The following is a 23,807-nucleotide window of genomic DNA, read 5'->3' as shown; positions in this document are numbered from 1 at the left end:
GCTAATTCTTTTGGCGATAGATCCACTTGTTGGCATAGTTTCTTTCTGAAAGTATTCATTTTGTGAGCGATGCATTAAGCATTCCGTACACTAAGCGCTTATCGCACACGCAATTTGGCGTTGGATGTTATGTTCCGCTACCCGTCATTGTGCGTAGGGCTAGGGCCGGTCATCAGGGAAACACCTTTAAATATGACGTCATTTTACCTGAGTTACCAGCTACCCTCATAGATTTTTTTCTGTACTTTTTCTGTAAAATGAAAAGAATAATTGCAAGTATAGTAGAAAATAATATGTATCACATTTATTATAGTCAAATTTGTCTAGAGATTATTATTGTTGTCATTGGGAATTTGGTATCATTTTTAGGGTTGCGATGTATGGTTTGTTAAAATGCATTGTGGGTAATTTGTTGATTCACGAGATTGAGGTGACCATTTCGAGCACACTATGCGAAACACGTGAAATAAATTTGCAAAATCGAACACAGACTATTAGTCTCCGTTACGTTGAAGGCAAATCGTGTGCCGTCATGCCTGCCGCGTCGTCAAAACCAACCCTTCAAAATGCCCCGAAAGAGGGCCAAGATTTCCCCCAGCAACTTATGGCAATGATAGAGAAGAAGATTCGCAACTTGGAGAAGAGAAAGGTGGGATTTTTGGGCTGCATTTTGTGGCGAAAACAGACGGTCAAAAGAGTGACGTTGCAAGACCGGAAGAGGACGGTGTGTCCGATTGTTTCGTGCATGACAAAAGATGACGACACTTTTGCACGGTCCCGTCCTCGAGTTTTTAAAGGCCACAGTGTACCAATGAAATTGCCTAAAATTAAATTTAGGGGCGAGGAATTTCGAGTATTTGTCGTTTGTGTTATTTGATGTTTTGAAGTTGTTTTACCTTTTTAGAACATGATTCTACGTTGGTCTAAATTGGTGGTTGAAATGGGGTCAGGCCTAGCCTGCCGTCAGGACCGATGACCGTCAGTGCAGTGTGATCAGTTATTGTCAATTTATGGCAGTAGTGGCCATTATTCACACTATTCATGGTCAGTCCATTCATACTCATCCATGACAGTTATCCATTGACATGGATGACCATGACACCAAAACTGGTATGACCAACTGCAAACCCATGGTGATGACCATTGTCAAGATTCTACACCCCAAGGACTGCGCTATGGGGTCCGACGTCAACCCCGCTCCCACAAATGTGGGAGCAGGAGCGGGGCGGACGTTGGACCCCACTTTTTGAGGGTAACCAATGTAGAAGTGACCACATGGATTTATTTATGACTAACGTTAGTTTTTTCCATCATGTTCATATTCCGATACTCAAGAGCAGCAAGTTTTATTTTGTTGTTACACTCACTGAAATGTACATGCTATACCATCTGACCATAATTTTTGTTTTTTCTTTATTGGAGAAAACAATTGCCTGCAAATTCTGCAAAAAAGAGTGAAGATTTTAGCCTGACTCTATGTGATTTATGGTACAAAGCCGTGATAAACCTGTAACATGTATGTGCATGCATGTACTCATGTCATTTCCTGTCATTGTTTTTCCCCTCAAAAGTTATGGTCAGGAAATGACTAAGGATATATATTTTGTCAATTTGAAACCCCCGAAATCAAAGCTGAATAAAAAAATGAACATTAGACTCACCTACGGTTAGAGAAAAACTGGCAATAAAGTACCCGTGTTGATCATGTTCTTCAGGGTTGGGTTCACCACTTGAGAAACAATCTGCCAAAATCTGCAAGCGTGCCATATGCAACTGTACATATCCAATAGCATGCACATGACTCACAGATTTGAACCATTAAAATGCATTTCCCTCAGACCAGCGCTTGTTTCAGAAATGAAATTGACTTTTTTCGTCAAGAGATAGTCAAATCAGCCTGTTTCATGTTCTGCAGAGTCCATTATCAATCGACAACAGGGCTGCCAAATCTCCCGTAATTGTTTGCAGATGAATTGAAGACCTTTTTTTCAACAATTACCAACTGTTTCTGTCCTTTGTTGGACTTGAACACATCTTAGTACACTGTATATTCCTCCCTGATTGGGTTAACCGTACCCTGTAATCCCCTGTCCCCCCCACCCTAAAAATTATCTGTTTAGGGATTGGGGAAAGACACTGCAATACATGTATGTACATGTAGGAAGGTGGGTCCTCGCCACATGGGGGCGTGATGCCCGCTGGAAGTCAAAGAACAGACTTTGCAAGCACAGATGGACGAGCACAGGGCACCAAACAAAATTGGCCTCCCCACAAGCAAGTCGTACATTTTCACCGCGTGCTCTTGGCTGGTTAATTATGTCTTCACACAGTATGCTTACACACAGGTACAATGTGGGCTCATTTTTATGCTGGTAGCCACCTGCAGATTTGCATGTTTCACTGTGATTCACAGGGGAGCCATCTACAAAAGGAAGAAAAGAATTCACACTGCACAGTTTTCCTTCCTCCATGACCACACTAAGCAAACTGCAGACTCTTCACTGTACATGTGCTATTACAGTTATGCATATTCATAGATTCAAATTTTATGCGCATATCATATGACCAAGGCCATGTATGTACAGTGTATGTTCAATATTGATACCAGGGCTGAAATACTGAATGCATACATGTACATTGCAAAAAAACACTCAGGTGTCTACCACATGTACATGTACTGTCTATAGGGCTGTGAATGATTGTGTGAGGTACTGTACCCTGTAGCCTTTGTTCTCTACAGCCTGGGAGTGTGTGCCGAATTCTGCCGAATGGAACACACTTTTTGTTGAAATGTCACCTTCATGGGGCATGAGCCTGTTCCTTCCCAGATCCATCAAAATTTGCCACTGGCTTTTTAGGGGGAGAATTTTGCGAGACTTAGGAAGACAAGCCCAGTCACAGTTTGCTTTGAACATGTACATGTATGATGCCACATGGTGCTTGCCCCTTGCTAAATTTTGAAGGTTGTAGGAAGATATTCAGCCAAGTACCCTGAGGAGTTACATGTACCATTAAGCCTTAAAGTTAACCATGCTAAATCCCAACGATATCCAACAATGGGCTCTTTCTGTAGGATTTTGTTGATGGCAGCAGTGAACAAAAGGTCTTTCGTTCTAAGCAGTTGGATTTTGTCAGATTCAGGAGGTTTCATGCTTTTCTGTGGTCAGATTTCGTTGGATTCAGCAGGGTGTCTAGAGAAAACCTGAAGGGTGTTATAGACCTGCCGACCTTGCCGTACTCCTTCCTGAGGTCAGGCATTACCACACAGTAGATTAAAAGGTATTTAAATGAGCCTTCAGTTCATTTAGCTTTTTAATCTATTGTGTGGTAACGCATGACCTCAGGAAGGAGAACTGCATGTTGGCAGGTTTGGTTTTACGTTGAATTAACCCTAACCCCCTAGGCCTTTTAATTGGGAACCATCCTGAATCCTCTGAAATCCTCCAATTTTCATTATGAAAAATTGCATTCAGCCCAATTCCTCCAAAATCCTCCAAAATTTCTTGAAAATGTCATTTGGAGGTGTGCCTAACTGCCCAAATCCTTCAAAATCCCCTGGCAATACCTGTCATTATGTTGATGCAGTGCGAATGGCACTCTTGAGCTGTGCAGTTGATTCAAAAGCAATATCGGGCTGAATTTGTGCTTGACGAAGCACAAACAACATAAGGTCTAATCCACGACCTTCACGTATGGCATCCCTCGAAATCAGCCATGCACTTTTGCCATACACCCTGAATCCTCCAAATTCCTCCACTTTGCAGAGAAGGATTTAGGAGGGTTAGGGTTAATGCATGCAAAATAATAATACATGCAGCTTTAAAACTTTAGGGTTAAGATCTGTCGTCGTTAAAAAAACATACGTTTGACTCTGAAAAAACTAACATGTAGCTCTCATGGGTGAATAAAAATAGAAGATGTCCGATTCTTCCAAAATGGAGCAAACGAACATTTAGAAATCCAAGCAGAGATTTCACAATTCTCAAGGGTTGGAAAATGAGCGTTTCACTGCTTTTCTGAGCTGTGGAGTTTGAGATACTGTTGATTGGGATACTGTTGGTTGCACTATGGTGCCTGCCAAGACCCTAATTGAGTTTTTCGTTTCTCTCTTCGCTTTCTCTCTCCAATCAATTTGCAGATGAAGTTGCAGCAATACCAGAATATGGTCCAGGCTGGCCAGGACCTGACCAAGGACCAGGTCCAGGCCGCCTCCCACTTTGACGAGGTCTGCAGCAACCTAGACTTCGCCAAGGAGCTGCAGAAGACCTTTCAGACCACCATCAACGAGGTACCAGCTAGTGTGGTTGGTACTCAGACCCCACACTTGACTAATTGTCCCTACAGTTTACTTTTATTTTTTAGAAACACTGTTAAAACAATATGCTGTGAATTTAAAGAACAGATTCGAGAATCCAGATTTCTTGAATTGTTATAGCCTTTGTTGTTTTTCCACTCTCCTTACAAAACCGTACGTTGTCGAGTCCCTGCAACTTTTTTCAATCAGAGTCAACTGTACTTCTAATAATATATGTAGAAATGTACTATACAGCAAGTGTGGCATATTCTATACCTGTAGGCAGTTTAGTACAGTACGTAACCCTCTGGTTGTAACAGTCACAAAGCGTCAAAAATTTGATTAACTTCCCCCCCCCCTGCTACACATACTGGACAGTCACCGTCAGTCAGATCCTACTTCTGGTTGGTACTGTGACCAGTCAAACTCAATCAGTAGACAAAAGCAGGTGACTGGTAGACAAAGCTGGCTTTGCAATCATCAGCAGCCTAGGCGTAGCCGTATCAAGTTACGTAAACAATCACAGCCGGTCTGTTTTGCTGTATGTAGTCAGGGGGGCCTCTAAACTGTTAAAAAACGATTTGGACCAATAGGACGCTTCCCTGAATGGAAAATTGCGTAGGAGAGTTTTAAAAGTGCATACACGTGTGTGGACCTTTTCACAGTGTTTAAGACCAAACTTTAGAAGTGCACTCGGGCTGTAAAGATTACCGATAACCAACTGCAATGTTACTCTGACATTTCTACATTTTACCCAGAATGCCAAGCAGCAGAAGAAGCAGGCCAAGCGAGAGAGCGCCTTCCGGCACGAGCAGGAGCTGCAGCGCATCCGCGACGTCATCCTACTCAACAACGTGCTGAACCACCTGGGCACGGACCACGTGCGCAATGACTTCCTGAGCGGCAACAACGGCGCCGTGGTGAGTTGAGCCGCAGGACGAAGCAACGCTCTCCCAGTCCATTCAGACCAGAAGTGTACCCCCCCCTTTGCCTACTAATAATCTGACAGACAAAATCTATTGACGCCTGAGTATTTCAGCCAGGCCTGCAGCCTTGTAAAAAGAGCCCAGATTGTGCGGTGTTATGTAACTTTCTTTTGTTCATGAACCTGGCGCAGTGCACTGCTGACCTCTTTTCAATAGGGGCCAGATTAGCGTGCAGCGGTGCTGTGTGGCTCATCGCTGCGGTGCTGGAGCGTTTTTGTCCCCGGTGGTAATCCGCTTGCCCCAAATCCCCAAAACCGTGGTATACTGTTTCAAAACAAGGCTGGATTATCTGTACTATTGAGAGTGAACAAAATGTTGGTAATGCCCAGCAGCCTGGTCTTTTGTTCAGAGCACAGTCTTTTGTTTAATACAAGGCCCAGTTCCCTTCGTCCAATTTCAGAGACCCCGGCCATGCGTATAAAGCATATGTGTCTGGTACCGGAAACCCCAGCGGCAAGTGGTAAAAGCATGCCGTGTCTTGGTCCCACACAGAGCAGATAAATTGCAACTGTTTTGGTGTGGTTTGAGTTCTGAAATGAACCAAAAAATGAAATGTACTTCAGGCAATTCAATGTTCCTCGTAAACTTGAACTTCTCCCTCACATGTTACTCTTCCCTGTGGGCCCCCCCCCCACCATTGCAGAAATTGATGGATGATCAGGTGAGCCATCTGGACGAGTTCTACAAGCTGGTCAACCCGTCGAGAGAGGGTGACGAAGAGGGGGAAGGGAAGGAAAGGAGGTGAGTTCCAGTTTGGCCGTCGTCTTTCCTCCGTCCCTTGAGAGATTGTGGCTCTGTTTTGGACTGGTCTGCCTCATGGCGGCCAATATGAGTTGCTTTCACCTTGTCTTAAGTCATAACCCCTTGTAAGATGCCTTAACGTTGCTCCTGCTTGTCACTTTAGCCCTGTTTGAGTTTGTGGCCACGACCCTGTTTTAAGTTGGAGCCTTGGCTAAGTGGCCGCAACCTTGTTTCAAGGTGGCCACGTTAATCCTGTTTACACTGGTTGCCAAGACCCTCTTCAAGTTGCCCATTACCCGTTGTAAGTTGTCTTAACCTCGTTGAAGTTGTTCACTGTTGCACTGTTTCAGCTGGTTGTTATGACCCTGTCTGATAAGTTGCTCATATCCTGTGTGAGTCATTCTATCTCTGTGTACTTTTTCCAGAGCTTTGTCAAGTTTTCTAGGCCATGGTTGCAGTAACTTGGATATTGGAGTTGGCTGGCAATGACAAAATTGACAAGGCATCTGATGAGTGGACAAATATTCGCATTTCCGTCCAAAACATTGGGTACCGTGGAAATAAAAGCCCCAAAGAGCATCCAAATGTGTAGTTGTAAAAGTATCAGAAGATTTTACTGGGAGTGGACAGACAGGTTTTAACGAGCCTTGGCTGGGACAAGACAAGTAGATATTTCAATCCTAGGCGAAACCTTGTTTCTCTGTGGCTTTCCCTCGATTTTCACCCAATCTAGAACAGGCTCTTAATAGTGAGCACGTTTTTCTCTTTGAAAGTTCCGCGAGCTTTGAGACGAAGCTGTCGGAGGCCAGCGAACACCTGAACAGCTACATCAAAGAGGAAGAGAAGGTGGTGCTTGGGACAACCTGTATCCTTAGAAGCTGTGGCTACATTTTTAGCCTCTCCAGAAGAGTTGGCCCCTGAAAAAATTCCGAATTAGGACTCATTTGTTCAGTTGGTTCGCAGGTTGTGACCAATTTGTAAGATTGCCTTGGCAGGTGCATTTCACATCGTCCTTTACTCAAATGAGAAACCCCAGTATTACATAGCGTTTTACTGATTAAGTTAAATTCTCTTGGAATTGAATTTTCAAGAGGTCAAGATTATACGGATTGGACAGTGTCCATTTGTGCACAAATTATGGGCTCTGTGTCTTTTCAAAGCCAATTTTTCCCAAAGTAAAAAAAATCGATTTGTCCGTTATTCCATCAAATGCTGTTCAATTGATATTACATACATGTTTTTATAAGTGTCACATTTCCTTAACTGAGTCGGGCCAGACAAAGACTTGAAGGCGCTCGTCCAGGAAATAAACCAGTGTGGTTACCTTGACAACATCCCGGCCCCGCCCGAAGAGGAAGCTGTCTGTGAGGGGGAGGAGGAAGCCACGCCCCCAGCCACACAGGGATCAGGTAGGATGACTCTGAAATGTAGCCAATAGCCCATGTGGCGTGCAACAGGGTAAAACATGTAATTCGGCTGGTCAGCCACACGAGGCCATTGAAGTTAGTCTGTTGTAGTGCTGTAACTTGTGTGTTAACGACCTTGGTATTTGGCTCCGTAGGAAATGCTGAGGAGACGCCTGAGGAAGACTACATCATTGTCCAGCAGGATCAGGTCCCTCCACCTGAGGCTCCTGAGGTAATCAATCAATCAATCAATCAACCAATCAGTTTCTCAGATAGCAGTCAAGTGGTGCACCATACACACAGACAACATTTTGGCATGTTGGCAAATCAGTTACTCTTCAAAAGGGCAGTCAATTGTCAGTTAACCAATCACATTTCTCTCCCTGCTAGGTGATTTCCTCCCTGCCGCCGTCCGTCCCCACTCCCCAGGAGGAGCCACCGGCGGCTGCCATGCCCCGGGTACAGGGGGGCGTGGACCATGAGACCTTCCCCAAGCCCATCGAGATGCCCCCGGCCAAGCTCAAGACCCAAGGCTCGGACATCCTGGCCGCGGTCCAGCAGGGGAGCTTCAATTTCATGCAGGACTCCATGCTGGACTACGATGGTAAATCTCCACCAAACCCCCCTCTGGGGCCTCCACCCCAACCTCGTCCACCCCATTTCCCTCACCCCAACTTCCCCCACCCTCATTCTCCCACCCCCATTCCCCCACCCCCACCTGGATACTGATTCGATTCAATTTGAATATATTCACTATTTCCACAAAATATTGTTACAAAAAAATAACTTAAAAAAAAGCAAACTCACATAGTCTAAGCTACATGTTACAAGTTGCGCAGTATTTTTATTGACTCTAAATCGAGTATTCGAGTATGAGTGTTGGCACCGGGCAGTGTTCACAGGATAGCTGGTGAACATTATTTTAACTAATAATAAAATTTTCATTGTGTTAGTTTTACAATGTACTCGGATGTACTCAATTATCTTTGTACTCGTACTCGGCCCGTAATCAGACTCAGAAAAACTCGAACTTGGATTTTTGGGCCAGGACTCGGTTAAAAAGTACTTGGACCCGGCCTGTACTCTGCACTGTGTGTGTTTGGTACTCCACTACATCGCTTGAAATCAGTGACACATTCTTTATACTTCAACTTGCAAGTAGCATTAGGCCTCATGTAAACTTAATAGCGGCCAGACTTTGTAGACCTAAATACCAATGTGACTTTGCAAAGTTCTTCAGTTTTGGGGGAGATGCTTGTGACTCACGTTGCTTCTCTTGTCCTTTCTCCTTTTTCTCCAGCCCCTCACATTGACCCGGCAGTTGTCGCCACCGGCCAGTCCTACCTTCCATCCCAGGGATACAGCGCCCTCAACCACCCGCCAGCCGTCAATGGTAAGTTTGCCTTGGGCGTCCCATTTTTGCTGTCTTCCTTCTGACCGAGTTGCTGCTTCAGTTGGTGGAGATTCGAGAAGGTGGAGTCTGACCATTTTGCTCCATCAAAAGGGAGACTGAAACTGATCATACATGCCGTTATTGACAAGAATAACCATAAGACTTCAAAAATGAGGCAGCAACTCGGTCAGAAGGAGCTCTGCTGCATTTCAATTTCACTAAACCTTTTTCTGAACTGAATCATGGACTTGAGCAGTTCCACTTCACTGCCTGTGAACATACATTACCACACATACTTTTTGTCATGTAAGAACACAAAAAGCAAAACAAGTTTTGAAGCACTGAAACAAAGAACAGAGTGCAATGGCTTTTCTGTTGTCTTTAAAGAAGACATAAGATTGACACCACTGCTAAAGAGGTTTCTGAATTTTATTGGTGGGATTATTTAGCGGAACAATCCATACAGCAGCATCAAACTCTGGACCAGCTCTCCCAGGCCCAAGCCATGGATCTCCCCCTTTCAGACCCCGCCCACCCCTCCTCCCTCCCAACACACCCCGCGTATGAGTCTCAGACGACCGGTCTGGTGTCGGACCCCGGTTATGGCATGCCCTCACCGTACGAAACCCAGCAACACCAACAGCAGCAGCAACAGCAGCAAGCTAGCCTTGCACAACAGCAGCAACAGCAACAACCACCAAGCCTGGGCCACCAAGGCTTGGGCCAGCAGGGCCTGGGCCAATCACCTCTGGGACAGCCGGCAGCCGGCTTGAGCGGGCAGCGGAGCCACACAGGCCAGCAGAGCGGACTCGGGGTTCAGCAGACACTGGACGGAATGACGCAAACGCAGACGATGATGTCGACGCAACAGCAGCCACCCAAGCGGGCCGACCTACCGGAATTTCCCAGTCCGCCCGTCGACGCACAACTCACAAAACCAGAGGTCAGTGAAAAAAACCAGTCGTGATTCTTCTCTGAATTTTGTACAAAAATTGTTGCTAATGGCACTGTAATGTTGCTTTCACAACTTGCATAAAGTCTGAATCAAAATTGAACTTGTACATTTTTGGGCCCGGCAGGAAAAGTCATCCAGTTTGCAAGCATCAATGCTTGGTCAACACACTGCCGGCATGGGTGCTGGGAGCAGTTACTCACAGTCGATAACATCGCAGACCCTTTCAGGTAGGTTGTGGAGGGGACATATAAAATCCCTCTAACTGTAAGCATGTAATCTCGTTTTAGTTTCACACTGTGCCTCTTTCCGCCATGGTGACGGTTTGTTCGCGATATGCTGAAGTACATGTTGAGATATCATTGTACCGAAACAGCTTCTGATAACTGGCAGTGCAACCAAGTTCAAGGCCTTGATCCAAACGGTTGACAGGACGGTCTGAAGCAGTCAGCGTTTTGATGATGTTCGTTGACCTTTTTGATAAGTGGTCACTCAGACTTGCCTCATGTTTAGACACGTCCAGCTCGAAGTGGTGAAGTTAAACCGTGGTTTGTTTTGACCTCCCGATAGCAGACCCAGCCAACCAGCACACGTCACAGATGGTCCCCCCGCCCTCTCTCACCGACCACCCCACCGCTGCCGCCACACTGCAGCACCACGACCTGTCGGCGGCGGCAGCCTCCAGCAGCACCCTGACTCCCAAGTCCACCATGAACGCTAGCGCCCCACCCTTTCAGATGACCTCCAACTCGGCCCGCTCCTCGCCCCAGATGCAGGCCATGCAGCAGTCCGGCGCCCTCGACCAGCAGCAGCAGCAGCAGCAGGCCCCGTCGCAGACGGACATGGGCACATTCCAGACGGCGGACCCAGCGGCGGTAGTACCTGCCACACCGGCGGAGAAGATAGTGGAGCGGGACAGCCCCAAACCTGAGACGGCGACGACGATTCCGTCGCAGCAAAGGGAGCAAGAGGAAAGCGCAGAACAGCCGTCAGACAGCCAACCCAGTGATTCAACAGGTATGCTCACGTCAGAATGACCTGTTTTGGCCAGGTTAAAAAAAAATGGAACCCACTGTTGTCTTGGTACAGGACCGTCATCTAGGAATGAGTGTGAAACGCTGCAGTGGTTAATGTACTCGTGAAGCGTAATTGCCACGTACTACCTTCACTCAGACGAATTTGGATAGCATTTGAAAATTTGGCTGATGTGAATTAGTTGAAAACTGCATCCAAGCAAAATAGGCGTCTCAGAAGGTCCCCAAACAACCAGGGCACCCTTCTCTGGTGAAAGGCTCTCGTTGAGATGAAAATTAGGCCGCATCTGATTTTAAAAGGCTATGGCTAGAAATAACACTTGTGTCTATGGGGAATGCACAAAGCCTCTAGCTTTCAGCCTCGTAGGTGCGTGTTATTTTGCAGCCATAGCCATGCCATTTGGACATAGCAAGGGATAATGACATGTCACCGTCTTACTCTTTCTCGTTGTCCAATTCAGCACAATCGTCGTATACCTCCTACCCATCCTACCAATCCAATTCCTACCGAGGCAACGGGCGGGGCAACCCAAGAGGGTTGAGGGGCGGCGGCATGAACAGCACCGGTTTCCGCGGCAGCAGGGGTGGTGGCATGCCGTACATGGGCGGGCGGTCCACTGGGAGGTACCCGGCCAATCCCAACCCGAGCCCAAGGGGTGAGTAGGCAAGGAATGTACGATAGCATCGTTGTCATGACCAGTCAGGATTGACAGAACTGCGACAAAGGAAGGCTTTTATTTGCGGTTCCTTGGAATAGACTGGAGATTTTGGATGTCTGGAGAAGTCCCGATGAAAACACTGATTTACAAACACAGGTTTTTGTGGTTTACATACTGAAGGAAATGAAATATTCCAACACGAATGTGTAAACAAATAAACCCGTTGACAAGTCTTTGCAGCTCTTGCTAAGGGCTGGTCTCCGACAATTGGTAAGCAGAAATTTAGTCAAGCCCAGAGAACGTTTGCTTAGCAAGAATGGGTTACCAGTGCAAATGTCATTGAGGGTGCATTACATGTGACTGGTTCCCGGCTGAGTTTGGCTCCCCACGTAAATTTTCCCAGCTGGCCCTTTTATTGGGCCCCACGAGTCAAACTTTTGTGCGTGGTCAGAAAAGGACCTGATGCGACTTTTTTTGCAGTCCGGACTTCAAGTTTTGCGTGTCCTCTGAAAAATGAAAGCGTACAGTGTTGAGCACCACGTGAGTAGTTCCGTAGTTCTTATAGATCAAAGAGAATGCCGCAAATTGCTAGCAGCATTGTGGAGTTTTCGTGACCCTTATTAACCCAATTTAGCCCCTCTCAATTTTTTTCCGTTCCAGGCCCTGGAGGTTACAACAGCTACATCCCCAGAGACAACTTTCAGCAGCGGGCGCCCGACCTGCCGTTCGGCAACACCAGTCCCAACTTCAGCACCTTCGGCCGGGCCCAGGACCCCAACTTTGCTTACAACCGGAGGGTGGCACTCCCACGGGGCTCCCCGAGAGGTGAGGCAGGACTTGGTCATGTTGACACCATCATGGCGTAGGGCTAATCCATCAGGATAGTGCAGCACGGAGCATTTGTCTCAGAGGGTCCAATTTTAAACTTTTATCCTTTGGGCCGAGTTGGGGCGGTTTGTTTCCTTGATGTTCACGAACAGGTCGATTTGTTGCTCAAGGGTCAGCCGCTTGAACACCGGGAACAAACAACCGGTTATCGCTGGAAGTTAGTGACAAGCAACACACAACATGGCGGCGTCCATGTAGGCTACGTTATTCGAGAGTTAATGTTTGGATGGGCTGAATTCTTTTCTATATAAACAGGAACATTCATATCTGTGTTACGGAAAATAATTAATGTTAATTTTGCAAAACTTCCCATTGTCTATGGCTTTGGAAGCCATCTCTCTACTTTTTGCAGCTGTTCAAAAATCAAAATCTCACGAATTTTTCGGTGTGTTCCTGTAAAACCCTGCCGAGGAGGTGGTGTGTGATCCTGTTCCGAGAACAGTGTTCTTGAGTCATGTTCCCGCCTTTCGAGCGCGAGCACAAGAAACTTGTGTCAAGAACAGGCCGCCCGAACTCGACCAACATGTTCGTGTATGGTACCACAGGTGCTCATACAATCTAGCAACATAAAACACAACTTGCGCCTCTGTGAAGTGGACAAAGATGGACACTAGGGGGCCGCAGGGTGTTAGGAAAAAAACCCTCGATTTGGCTGCAGAAAGGAGGCGGTGGCTCGGTCAGTTGGGGAAAAAAAGTTTTGGGGAGGTCTTTTTCAATTCACACAAATTTTCCATTCTGTGATTTCTCTCCAGGAACGCGCGGAGGGCCGGCAGCGGTCCGAGGACAGGCCAACTTCCGAGGCCGGGGTGGGAGTAGCGGTTACAAGCCACAGGTGACCGTTTAGGACCTCTTACCAAGTTACAGACAGAGAGGGTATTTCAGTCTTTGGAGAGACAAATTTTTGAAGGATAAACTGTCCTTCTACTCCCTTCCCCCCCCCCACTCGTGAGCTTTCCTGGTTCCATGTTTTTCCACAGTCCTGTTTTGTAGGAAATCGTAACCTCCCCCCCCCGTAGGTCCAGTGCACAAAAGTTTGGGCATGTGCCCCTTCTGTAGTGGCCATATTAGATCAGTTCCACAAATCTTTCTTTGTTATTGTCACCAGACTTCATGGTTGCATCATAGGGACCAGACTCGTTTGCCTGAAACATACAGGTACCTTCTGTATGGTGTCCCTGCCAGCTTGTCTGGCTCCCTGAAGACAGGGCAGCATTTCACCAAAAAAAGTGCTAGACTGAATATATTCAAGGACCTGTCGCCTTTGTGCAGCCAGGCAAATGCTGTGCCGAGTTTTACATAGACCACAAAATGCATCAGTAAAACTGTTTCAAAAGTTGCTCTAAAACTACAACTATGTGAAGTCCAGAGTTTGTTGCCGTGGAGAGATTTTGAAAGGAAACTAATGTAGCCACTGCAGGACACAGCATTCGGTGGGAGAGAGAAACTTATAGTCCCCTGATACTCAGTTTCTTGGAAGGGGGTTAGCAATAACGAAAGTATGCAAAAAAGCAGAATTTCACCTCTGACCCGAAGACTGCAGAAAGCCCCCCCCCCTTTTTATACATCGTAGATCTCATCCACTCCCCCCCCCCACTACCACCTTTCAGTTTGAGAATAGCAGTGCCGATAGATCACCCTGGCGTAGCCGTAGACTTATTTATGGAAAAACAAGTTTGTGCGTCTGCGTGATTGTTCCAGTTTTTACCATCGGCCGGAAAACAAGTCAGTCTTCTTTTTTGCAACAAGTTTTTGCAACAAGTTTTTGCAACAAGTTGAATTCGAGCAAAGTCCTTGTATCTCTGCTTCCTGGCCTGCAGCGCCATCAGACAGTGGCTCTTGTTTTGTCATTTTTCTTCTTTCGGTGCCACCTTTCGGAAAAAGAAAAGTGATGAAATCATAGTTTCCATTGGAGGATTTTTTTTTTCTTGGCAGTAAAGGCAGCAGGCGACGGTTGTAGCAGTTTTCAGTTTACGAAGGCGCTCTTTTTTGGTTTTTTTTGGCTAAGATGTGAAGGAGTGTGGAGTCTTTTTCTCTGGTCTTGATGGGCAAGCTGTTGAGGCAGCAAAATTGGTCAGTGCAGCCACTTAATTGGCCACTTTGGCCACTGTTTCCTCGGCCATATCTTGGGCCACTGTGGCCACTGATGTGGATGTGGCTGGGTTTGTGTCTACTATGGTAAACTTAGGTTGTTTAATTTGGCTTTGTTGGCCTTTGAGTTGGCTACCATTGGGCAGGCCACGTAGTTACAGTGGCCTTCATAGTGGCTGCCACTCTGGCCGCTACGAATTCAGAATCGTCCATGTGGCTGAAAGAAAGTCCGCTGGATGGACAAAGAATTCCTTGGAAAAGGTACTTTGTTGCAAGCCACTTTGCCCAAGTTATCTTCCCTCTTTCCGTCAAGTCCAGAGAAAAAAAAAAGGAACTGTTTAAACATCTCGATGAACAGAGATTTATCAAGTGATTTTTTTTGTAAGTATTTTCTTTGTTTTTTTGTATATTAACTGTTTTGTAGTTGCCATCCTGGCATAAAAAATAGCCCTTTGTACTGGTGACATTCCTCAGTGTTTAAGTTGTTTGGGGATCATCGATGGGGTGCAGATGACCCCCAGTGTGCTGTGAGTCGGGACAATGGCTGGCAGACATACAAGTCACATTTGATCACAAGAAAGCAAAAGACACAACCTGAGCATTTCCAGTTGTGGAAGAATAATTCTCTGGGAGGTTTTAATAAAATGGACGGTTATTAAAAAAAAGTTTCTTTTTGAACCAGAGGCAATTATACTTGTGCTGATGATAGTGCTGTATGCCGATATATGCACCGATGGCCCCATATTCTGTTCTGACTGTGCTGTAAATACCATATTGTGTCATCTGTGCATAGGGTTATTATAAATTTTGTAACAGAAGTGTAATACCTTTGCATAACATGCCGGTTTTCTGCTTCTCTCCCGTGTTCATCATGTCAAATTCTGCCTGTTTGAAATGGTGGTGTCGGCTAGGAAAAGATACGGTGCATTGTTGGGGACACATCAGCTGGAATCTTTTCCACGGGGGTGAGGAAATCAAACATGCACAGAGGTAGCAGTCATTGTCCTGGAAGGTGTCTTGGGGGCAGGCGACGCCGACCTTCTCGTTCGCATGTCTGCCTAGTGTAAATGTTAGCAGGAAACCAGTCGCTAGCAGGAAGTGTAAACTGCGCTTTGACTGGTAACCATTTTTGCTTTTCAATACAGAGTAAGTTCAGTGACTGTATACCTCTGTGAAATATAAGCACCACAGTTTCAAAGACGGAAGTTTGTGTTTACCTTGAAAACTGCTTGCCGTCTTCTTTAATGTAAAGGATTATTAGACATTATGCAAAGGTAATACTCTCATATTTATAAAAGTAAAATCATTTTTTTGTATCAGACGATAAGTTTCACGTATTAAATGAACATATTTCATCTGTTCATGTGTTTCCTCATAAGAATTGGGCAAACACCGAGCTTGTGCAAAGTTTGATTTTTGGAAGTCCTGGTCATACCAGTGAATTTCTTGTGCACAATTTCTTTTCTGTGTCCTTAATTTGGTAATATAAGAAAAGTGTAAATTTGCTCATAAATTCACGCCAAAGTGGCCATATCACAACATTGTTGGCCAGAAGTAGAAAGGGAAATTTGCTTAAGTTTTCCAGCCGGTTTTTGTCAGTTTTTGTTTTGTTACGTCTTATTTCTGTTGTGATTTTTTTCCTGTACATTTATCTCCCTTCATGAAAGTGAAGCTTGGTCCCTTGGGACTTGACCGATTTCTTTTCAAATGTGTTAGTTAAAATGAAGGAGCATGTTTTCCACTGTGTGTTTCTTTCTCTGCCACTTTAATTGGCTAATCAGTCTGTATTGTAACCAATTCATTGTTCAATATTTGATATTGAATAATAAAAGCTTCCCGTTGATGAAAACTGTCAGCTGGAGTTGTAGAGTTTACAAAAAAGTCTTCCCTTTTCAGTAGTCTTTCCATTGGAATTCTGTGAACCGAAAGTACTTAGAGCGTTTTCACTAGTTGCTCAACGCAAGCAACAAGAGCTCTACTCTTTTTTTTTGTGCAAGTGTAAGGTATAAATTAAACTATAAACCTCAGTCAACTAAGAATAGCAAGTGGCCTTGTTGGTAAGGCTTTGGACTTTGGAATGGAAGGTCCTGGGTTCAAATCCTGGGGAGGGCTGTTAGGAGTTTTATATTTTACTGTTCATGTACTTTGACAAAAACATGCAAAAGGTTCTTCTCATCTTGCTTCTTTACCCTGCCGGGGTTTGATCCTGCTTTGGGAGGTTGTCACTTTCCGTCTCAAGCTCGGAAGGTTAACCTGTTGAGCCACTTGGGTCCCCCCACTTAGAGATTGTTTGGATGTCTTATTTAAAGGTGAGATTCGTACTTAGAAAATCCAAGGTTAGGTACTGATGAACACCAGACTATAAGTGGAGAGTGCAACTGATCAAGTTCAGGAACCAGAAAACTAACTGCATCACTTGGTAAATCCAAATGTCTCTATTGCATCAGGATCAATAATATCTATACACTGCAGCAAACAGCAGATTGACATGTGAGTAAGAAATGAGTTAAGATGATGTCGACTCGGTTGAACACAAACACTTTGGACAGTTTCACTTCGGTTCAAAACGATTTCAATAACAAAACCAGAGCTGGTGTATCTCATGCGACAAAATCAATGCATTTTCCTTCCTCGTCCAAGACGATTGCGAAGAAGACCGATAAGACTGACATTTTACAAAAATAAGATGCCAACATTGGTTAAATTAAAGCCGAGTGTATAAAGTTTGGAAGTTATTAAACACAAGTATGGGTAAAGTTGTCTCTGTATGCAACGTTGGGAAGATACCCTGTTTAACCTTTGAACTTTCACCTATGTGACTAAAGCCAGGATATTTCTGTGGCCCCCATGCATGAACCTGATATGCCACACAGACATGAAACTGAGAGAAATCTAGTTACAGTGTTTGCTTCTTGGAATTTTCTGTTTGGTCAGAATAATGCTGCCCTCTACAATTCAAAAAATAGGCCATCCCAGCTGTTGAGATTTTTTAGCAAATAAAGATATGATGTTAGCCTACACATTCATGCATAAACTCAAAAAGTTTGAAAATGTGGCACATCAGGTTCATGCATTGGGCCACAGATTTGATCTTCCAAAAAAGCTTCCAAAAGCAAGAGTATGAAACGGACCCTCATGGCCAACGATATTCAACTGTTAACGTGATCAATGGCAAAATGCCAACTTGAGTTCAGAGATGTCTGGGATTTGAAGCATGGGGTCAACTTACACCAACTCTACCCTTTGACCCGCTTGATGGCGGTCAGTAGGGCTTTCTTCAGGAACGTCTGGTTGGCATCCGCTAGCCTCTGGAGGGCAGCAAGACTTGCTCCAGATATCTGTGGATTAACAGATTGGAAGACATGCATATGAGATATCGACCGACTTTGTTATATAAATACACATTGGTACATCTGGACTGATGGGCTTGCATGTGAACAAAATTTGATGTTTTACCAAAAAACCTCAAAGCATCTACCTTTTCAAATTTGCAATTATTGTATTACAACTCTCTAATAATTGCTTTTTGATTTGACGTCAGAAGAACCACTCCTGTCTAGTACCCCAACAACCAGACCAGTAAACAAACAATGACTTGATAGGGGCACTGAACCAAAGATCCATCAGATCTGGCCAGGCTTTCTGTTTCCTCATACCTGCTTGGAGAACCGATTGACGACGGCCAGCAGGAGTTTGGCAAACTTGGCGCAGGAGCGCTGCCAATGCCCATGATGCTCCAGCGCGGCGACGAACGTCTCGAGCGTGTGGTTGTCGAGCTCCAACTGAAGAAATAGAAGACAATGGGTTAAACACCGGACCTTGGGTGTAATTTGCATTGAGTGAACTGTGACGGCAAAGCTACCGGCTTATTTTCTCTTAAGGTCTGTTGGTTGGTTGGGACGTCTGTACTGATCTTTACGGCTGAGGCACCGTCCACGTTATTTGACTACGGCTGAAACTAACACACGTGTCTGTGGGAAGTGCAACAAGCCGCTAGCTGGTGGCTTCCACAGTCATGTGCATTAATTTGAGCCATAGCCAAATAATTTGGACACGGCTTATCTCACCTTGCAAGCCAAGGCAGCCTGGAAAAGTCCTGTCATCTCGTCTGACCAGTGCAACGTCTGAACAGAGAGAAGCTTACTGTAACAATACCAAAATGGAAATTTGGCTTCGTATCAAAACTTGCACCACGTCCTACTTAAAAGATCCTAACTGAATATCACTTCAGTTTATGTTCTGAAACAAGACGTCTTAGATTATGGCCATGCCACGCAAGGCTAGTGCAGTGAATGATTGTAAGTAATTTCCTCAAAGAAAACAATAGGTCAAGTTTAATTTTGTTAAACTTTCAGTGGAATTTCCATAAAACTCTGGAAACCGTAGTTTGTTCAACTCAAAGGTTTCTTGTTGGCAGTTCGTTTTTTCCCAAGGACATTGCCTTGTCTGACTTAATTTACCTTAGAAGAAAGACCTTCGTAGACGAAAAAAAGTAGAGGGATATTTGTTACTGACACAATCAGCTTAAATCCTTTCAACAATGGCCCCAATGGGTCAGGTCCCATGGAGAAGATGTTATTCATGGTCACAACCTCCAATCAGGTGTAACCGATAGGATTGAGTCTTACACTTTCGGCCAATCACAACTCACCTCAGAAGATAGACTTGACTCTCATTGGTCAGTGCCTCCTTTAGTACCTTAACAACCAGGTCGCATTGGTGGGGACCGGCCGTGCCCAATGGACCCTCCCTAGCCAAAGCAGGCAGCAGGACTCCCTCTATGGTTGGCTTGGGGAAAGCTTTTGCGAGGCTGACGACGGCGGTGAGAAGAGAGCGGGGGGCAGTTTGGGTCAAATCCCGAATCTGGCCGAACGGAGAAAATACACGTAGACAGGTGGATGACTTGCGCTGTGTGGTGAATGTATATGTTTGAGTAACGCCATTACTGAAATGCCTGCATTGTTAACCCCTTCGTATCGGGAGCCGTCAGGGGGGGGAGCCGTCCACAGCCGTGGCTTTGTGTGAGGATTAGTGCATACCACACATACAGTCTATTCATCATGCACCAGTGGTTTCAATGTGGACCGGTTGCTGGACAGGGCTTTGCACACTGGAGGCTTTGCATACTGGGCATACCGCAGCCCATCAGTCACGGTCAAAAGAATCCCGGCGTGAAGGGGTTGAGGACATTCGGCTCTGTTGTCTGGTTTAGCCATAAGACTGTGGGGATTTAGAATCGCTGTGTGTGTGTGTATACGTGCACATGCAATCAGGACCCCCAAAAACACAAAAAGCCAATTTTGCAATACTCAGGCTTAATAGTTCTCAGGCAAGGACACCTTTCTTTAACCAGGCTCAAAAGCCGAAGCCGGACACAAACCAAATGCCTTACACGGGCCTGAAGCTAGGACTACTCACACAAGTCCAATGAGTGACCTCCTGCGATCATACACTGGACAGCAAAAGAAACTCGCCCCTTCCGTCAAAGGCCACACATAAAAATTCACTCCATAGAAATAAACAATCTTTGTACACAGATATGCTGCAATACCCCTTACTAATCAAGTGCCCCAAAGCGATTATCTTTTTAACAAAGAAGAAATTGACATGCACAGCAAATTGGTTACCGAGTCCAAAGTCACACACAAAAGCACTCTCCACCAAGCAAAAATGACCCATGAATGGACAACGGTTTAAACAACCAATGACAAAGTGAACACCTGTTTTGTCAAAATGATGAGCATGAGTGGTTTCTGTATAGGGATGCCATCCTTACTGACTATGCACACTATTGAAAAGTAATGACTGTGACTTCTTAATTTTGTCCTGTGACATTGATTTCTGCGTAAAACTTAAGGCTCGTTCTATTACATTCTGTGACTTTTGATTCAGTAACCAAGTTGCTGTGCATGTCAATTTCTTCTTTGTTTTGGGAAGTTTTTCCAAGATCATACCTGCTGGTCAAAACACTTCCTTGCTAGAATGGCGGCACTGGAATGACTCAGCTCCAAGGAGAAGCCCGCCAGCTGCTGGGCCAAGGCAGCCAGACCTGCGGCTGGTGCAGAGTCTAAATCTAGAATGTCACATGCTGCTTCCATCTGGAGTGCAGATCAGAAGAAAATCTCAAGTAGTCTCCCACACAAGCCACAGGACAGTTAAAGTCACAAGTCCCATTTTTGTTAGATTTCAGGTTCCCTCTTTTCCCTTCAGGGAAGTTTATGCCATTTCAAATTTAAAGTCAAGTTCTAGATAAAACAAAAATAGGACTTTCAACTCAAAACCATTTCATCGACTAAAACTGGTCTGCAGGGGTCATCTCCTGTCACATCAAACCCGGGCTAACTCTTAGGCTTTAAAATTTTCACGGCTTTTGTTTCTATCCATTCTTTTTACCTGATCCATTGGACACTCAATGATGACTTTCACGGACTCTGGGGAGATTGATTTTCCCGATGTATAATTTGCAAGCACAGCCTTGAGGGAAGTCAACTTGTCCTGCAAAAACGAGGACAAATGGTTGAATTATGAAGACTCCTTCAAAAAACGTGCTTAGAGGCCAGTTTGATGATTGGTGTGAAAGTGAACGACATGTGTTTTTGATATCAGATCAAATATCTGTGCTGCAAATTTTCAAAAGCACAGCTCAACTGGAGCAAATTTCATTGCAAACATTTGGTGACGTCCAATTCCCTTCGCTTTTGCATTCGCTTGAAATGCCAACTGGCCTTTAATTTTGAACTTCCAAAGACAGAAGGCAAGATCGGCTGTGTGCACTACTCCAGCATCTAATCTCACCATGGTAACCGCATCAATGGTCTCATGTGCTCCCGGTGACTTTTCTGAAGACTTCTCTGGCACGTTTTGTACGGAAACTATTTCTACCTCCATTGGGGATGACGGCGGTGAGTCCTCAATCTCTATGATTTCAGGGCTGTCGGAGTGCACTGCAGTAGAGATTTTCAATTCTCTCTTCGATTCGCCCTCTTTGCTGGAGAGTGCAATGCTTTCAGGGTGGACGAATGCTCTCTTTAGGGTATCTAGACCTTCTGTCTCCGCTACAAAGCACCTGCTGTGCTGGCAGGGGATTTGATTTGATGACGAGGCTTCAGGTGGCCAATCAAATTGCAGCATGAATCCCCCGCCCTCCTCCCGACTCCTGTCCGTGTCCCCAACTTGCCGGCAGACACTTTCAAAGATGCCCCTAGATGACCGGGTTAACCTGGATAGGCAGTTGCCGGCTGGCCCGGCACTTTGGCACTGTTTCCGGCAAACAAAATCTTGCATTGTTCTTAGGTGGTGTTTCGTCCACTCATCGGGTATGGAACAATTCCTTAACGAATCTAGGAGTTTCTCTAGGCAAGGCATGGGAATCTCTGATGAGTGTTGAGACAGAAATGCAATCGTGTTTCTCTGGATGTTAACGGGGAAGAGGAGAATTCTTGGCAAGCTGGAAAAAAAAGGATATCGTAAGAAGGTGAATATCAACAATTGCATCTACTCCAAGGTTGAACAAGCATGACAACAGAAGGTAGGTGTAAATTTTAACATTTGGTGTGGGCACAAGGCATGAGGTTCGTGAAGTACGTCTTGAGTAAGCCACACTGGAGCCATGTAAGCAGGCCACTGGAGCAAGCCATCTGCCATCAATAAGTTGCTAGATTCATGTGTGCCAGCTGACGGCAACCGGTCAAAAATGGTTCCCACCAGCTTTTGGGGCAGGGAGGAAGGGTTAAAGTTCCACGGAGGGTGGATAACCTTCCACAGGTGACGGAATTGATAGCACAACACATCAAGCCACACTTACAAAACAAGTTGACCTTCAACCTCGGTCGGCTCCTTCTCCCACAGACTGTCCACAAATCCTTTCCAGTCTATAGGGTCACTGTGACTGCTGGATCTGTTGTAGCTGTGGCAGGCGAGAGTGCCCTCACGGCTCTCCAGAAGCCAGGAATCCGCTCCTGCGATGGGTTGATGGTTTTTCGAGAGAGGGGCAAAGACTCCCCTCCAGCGAGGAGGGAATTTCATGATGTAATCACGGACCTCCATGATCCAGATATCTGCAGACAAATGAAAGTCCTCTTGTAGAGAGAACCGCCATCTAGACGTCGAAGGAAAAATTACAACCATGACAGCAGAGCACTCTAACGTCAATGACTGTATAGTCAACAGGTCCCTAATTTCACCGCCTAGTATCAAGTTTCATTGATTTTCACTGTAAATGGTCATGGAGGTGAAATAAACCACCTCGAGACTATACTCTCGTGGACATTAGAAATGTGCTCTTATTTTCTCCATGCACAACTTCAATGGTCTGCAAACATGCTGTAACATGTTGCTCTGAAAAACACATCATGCACGGACCTGACCTCGGCCTAGGTAGGGACATGCATAAATGAGTGAGGGCTCGGTTTGTTTGGAAACTCGTTTTCTTAAATAGGAAACTGTGATTGAAATTCACCTTTTTTGCACACTCTAGCTCCTCTATTTAATTTCCAAATTCAAAATGTTTGAAAACTGACGTGAAGCCAGCATTTGATTCATTGATATAAGGCACAATTAAGAACAAAGATTTTACAAAAATATGAATGTTGAGGCATGGTAGAGGTTTTCATTTAAAATCCACACTGATTTTTGTGTACAAAATAATCACAGTTTGCTCTGCATTACGTGTATAAAAAAACCATCTCAAAACATCCCCGCTTCAAATCAATTTTTCTTTGCTTTGCAGAGTCCGATGGAATCCAAATTTATATCAAAATAGTTCTTATGACCATGAAATTCTCTCCAAGATCACTTCAAAAATAAAAGACAAAAATGTTTGAAAATTTCATTTCCAGCCTCTCTAGCTTAGGTCCTACAACAGTACATGCCCCACATCATCATGATCAATCATGACTGTACTGCTGGCTATGTTACCCAAAAATGCCTAACTTCCGCATGAGGTGAGTCATGCACTCTGTTACCGTACATAGAGGTAAGGGCAACATATCCCATAGTTCTAGGGCAGAGTGCTGCTTACACAGGTCAGTGACATGACAAAGAACTGTAATTAATGTGCCCCAATCCAATGCCTTCCAAATAAAATTAAAACAGTGAGCCACAACTTGTCAGAGGCCACGTCCTCCATGCATAGACACAACGGACTAGGAACCACCAAAAAGCCCGGGCCCACAACGGTCGGGGAGTTCATCTGGGCTAGGAACCCTCGATGCTCAACACAGTCCGCCACATTTTCCCACGCTGTTTCTGTTCTGATTACACCATGTTAAAAAATGGTTGGTCCAGGACTCCTGTTAATAGTCCTCCGGTCAGCTAGCTGTCATGCCTGTCGTCTGCAAGCAGCGCATACGTACGTACGCGCGCACG

The 23,807-nt window shown here is 45.2% G+C and overlaps 2 protein-coding genes across 10 annotated transcripts; one reads left to right on the top strand and one right to left on the bottom strand.

Moving 5' to 3' along the window:
* The first annotated feature begins 475 nt into the window (after window positions 1-475).
* Window positions 476-16,296, top strand: caprin1 (cell cycle associated protein 1). Of its 2 annotated transcripts, none has more exons than XM_022227075.2 (15): window positions 476-649; window positions 4,139-4,288; window positions 5,053-5,214; window positions 5,924-6,021; window positions 6,795-6,886; window positions 7,299-7,430; window positions 7,583-7,659; window positions 7,818-8,031; window positions 8,728-8,820; window positions 9,270-9,763; window positions 9,900-10,002; window positions 10,346-10,789; window positions 11,268-11,462; window positions 12,126-12,290; window positions 13,106-16,296. In XM_022227075.2, the coding sequence occupies exons 1-15, from the start codon at window positions 533-535 to the stop codon at window positions 13,195-13,197; spliced, it is 2,628 nt and encodes an 875-aa protein (XP_022082767.2). In that variant the 5' UTR covers window positions 476-532; the 3' UTR covers window positions 13,198-16,296. The 2 variants fall into 2 exon arrangements, with proteins under 2 accessions (XP_022082767.2, XP_022082765.2); XM_022227073.2 differs by having other exon boundaries at window positions 10,343-10,789.
* LOC110975020 (Fanconi anemia group E protein-like) lies at window positions 16,190-23,800 on the bottom strand. 8 transcript variants are annotated; one of them, XM_087130374.1, is made up of 9 exons: window positions 23,546-23,800; window positions 22,246-22,498; window positions 21,237-21,888; window positions 20,835-20,936; window positions 20,396-20,539; window positions 19,093-19,349; window positions 18,509-18,584; window positions 18,098-18,223; window positions 16,190-17,779 (listed from the first exon to the last, which is right to left on the bottom strand). In XM_087130374.1, exons 2-9 carry the CDS (start codon window positions 22,485-22,487, stop codon window positions 17,678-17,680), a joined length of 1,701 nt encoding a protein of 566 aa, XP_086986500.1. In that variant the 5' UTR covers window positions 22,488-22,498; window positions 23,546-23,800; the 3' UTR covers window positions 16,190-17,677. The 8 variants fall into 8 exon arrangements, with proteins under 8 accessions (XP_086986500.1, XP_086986501.1, XP_086986499.1 ...); XM_087130375.1 differs by having other exon boundaries at window positions 22,246-22,539; window positions 23,586-23,800; XM_087130373.1 differs by having other exon boundaries at window positions 23,586-23,800.
* Window positions 23,801-23,807: the final 7 nt, after the last annotated feature.

This window comes from Acanthaster planci, linkage group LG20 (genome assembly GCF_054643075.1).
Source record: "Acanthaster planci isolate LZ-2023a linkage group LG20, COTS_SCS, whole genome shotgun sequence".
NCBI lineage: Eukaryota > Metazoa > Echinodermata > Asteroidea > Valvatida > Acanthasteridae > Acanthaster > Acanthaster planci.
Note: the sequence above shows the minus strand (reverse complement) of the source record. Positions and strands in the feature narration are given on the sequence as shown.

Coding starts and splice junctions, on each gene's coding strand:
- LOC110975020 (XM_087130372.1), bottom strand. CDS start 22,568: ATGGTTGTAATTTTTCCTTCGACGTCTAGATGGCGGTTCTCTCTACAA. Junction 18,224..18,508: donor AGGCTGCCTTGGCTTGCAAG/GTGAGATAAGCC, acceptor CTATTTCTTCAG/TTGGAGCTCGACAACCACAC. Junction 17,780..18,097: donor TCAATCGGTTCTCCAAGCAG/GTATGAGGAAAC, acceptor GTTAATCCACAG/ATATCTGGAGCAAGTCTTGC.
- caprin1 (XM_022227073.2), top strand. CDS start 533: ATGCCTGCCGCGTCGTCAAAACCAACCCTTCAAAATGCCCCGAAAGAG. Junction 6,887..7,298: donor GGTGGTGCTTGGGACAACCT/GTATCCTTAGAA, acceptor GAGTCGGGCCAG/ACAAAGACTTGAAGGCGCTC. Junction 10,003..10,342: donor AACATCGCAGACCCTTTCAG/GTAGGTTGTGGA, acceptor ACCTCCCGATAG/CAGACCCAGCCAACCAGCAC.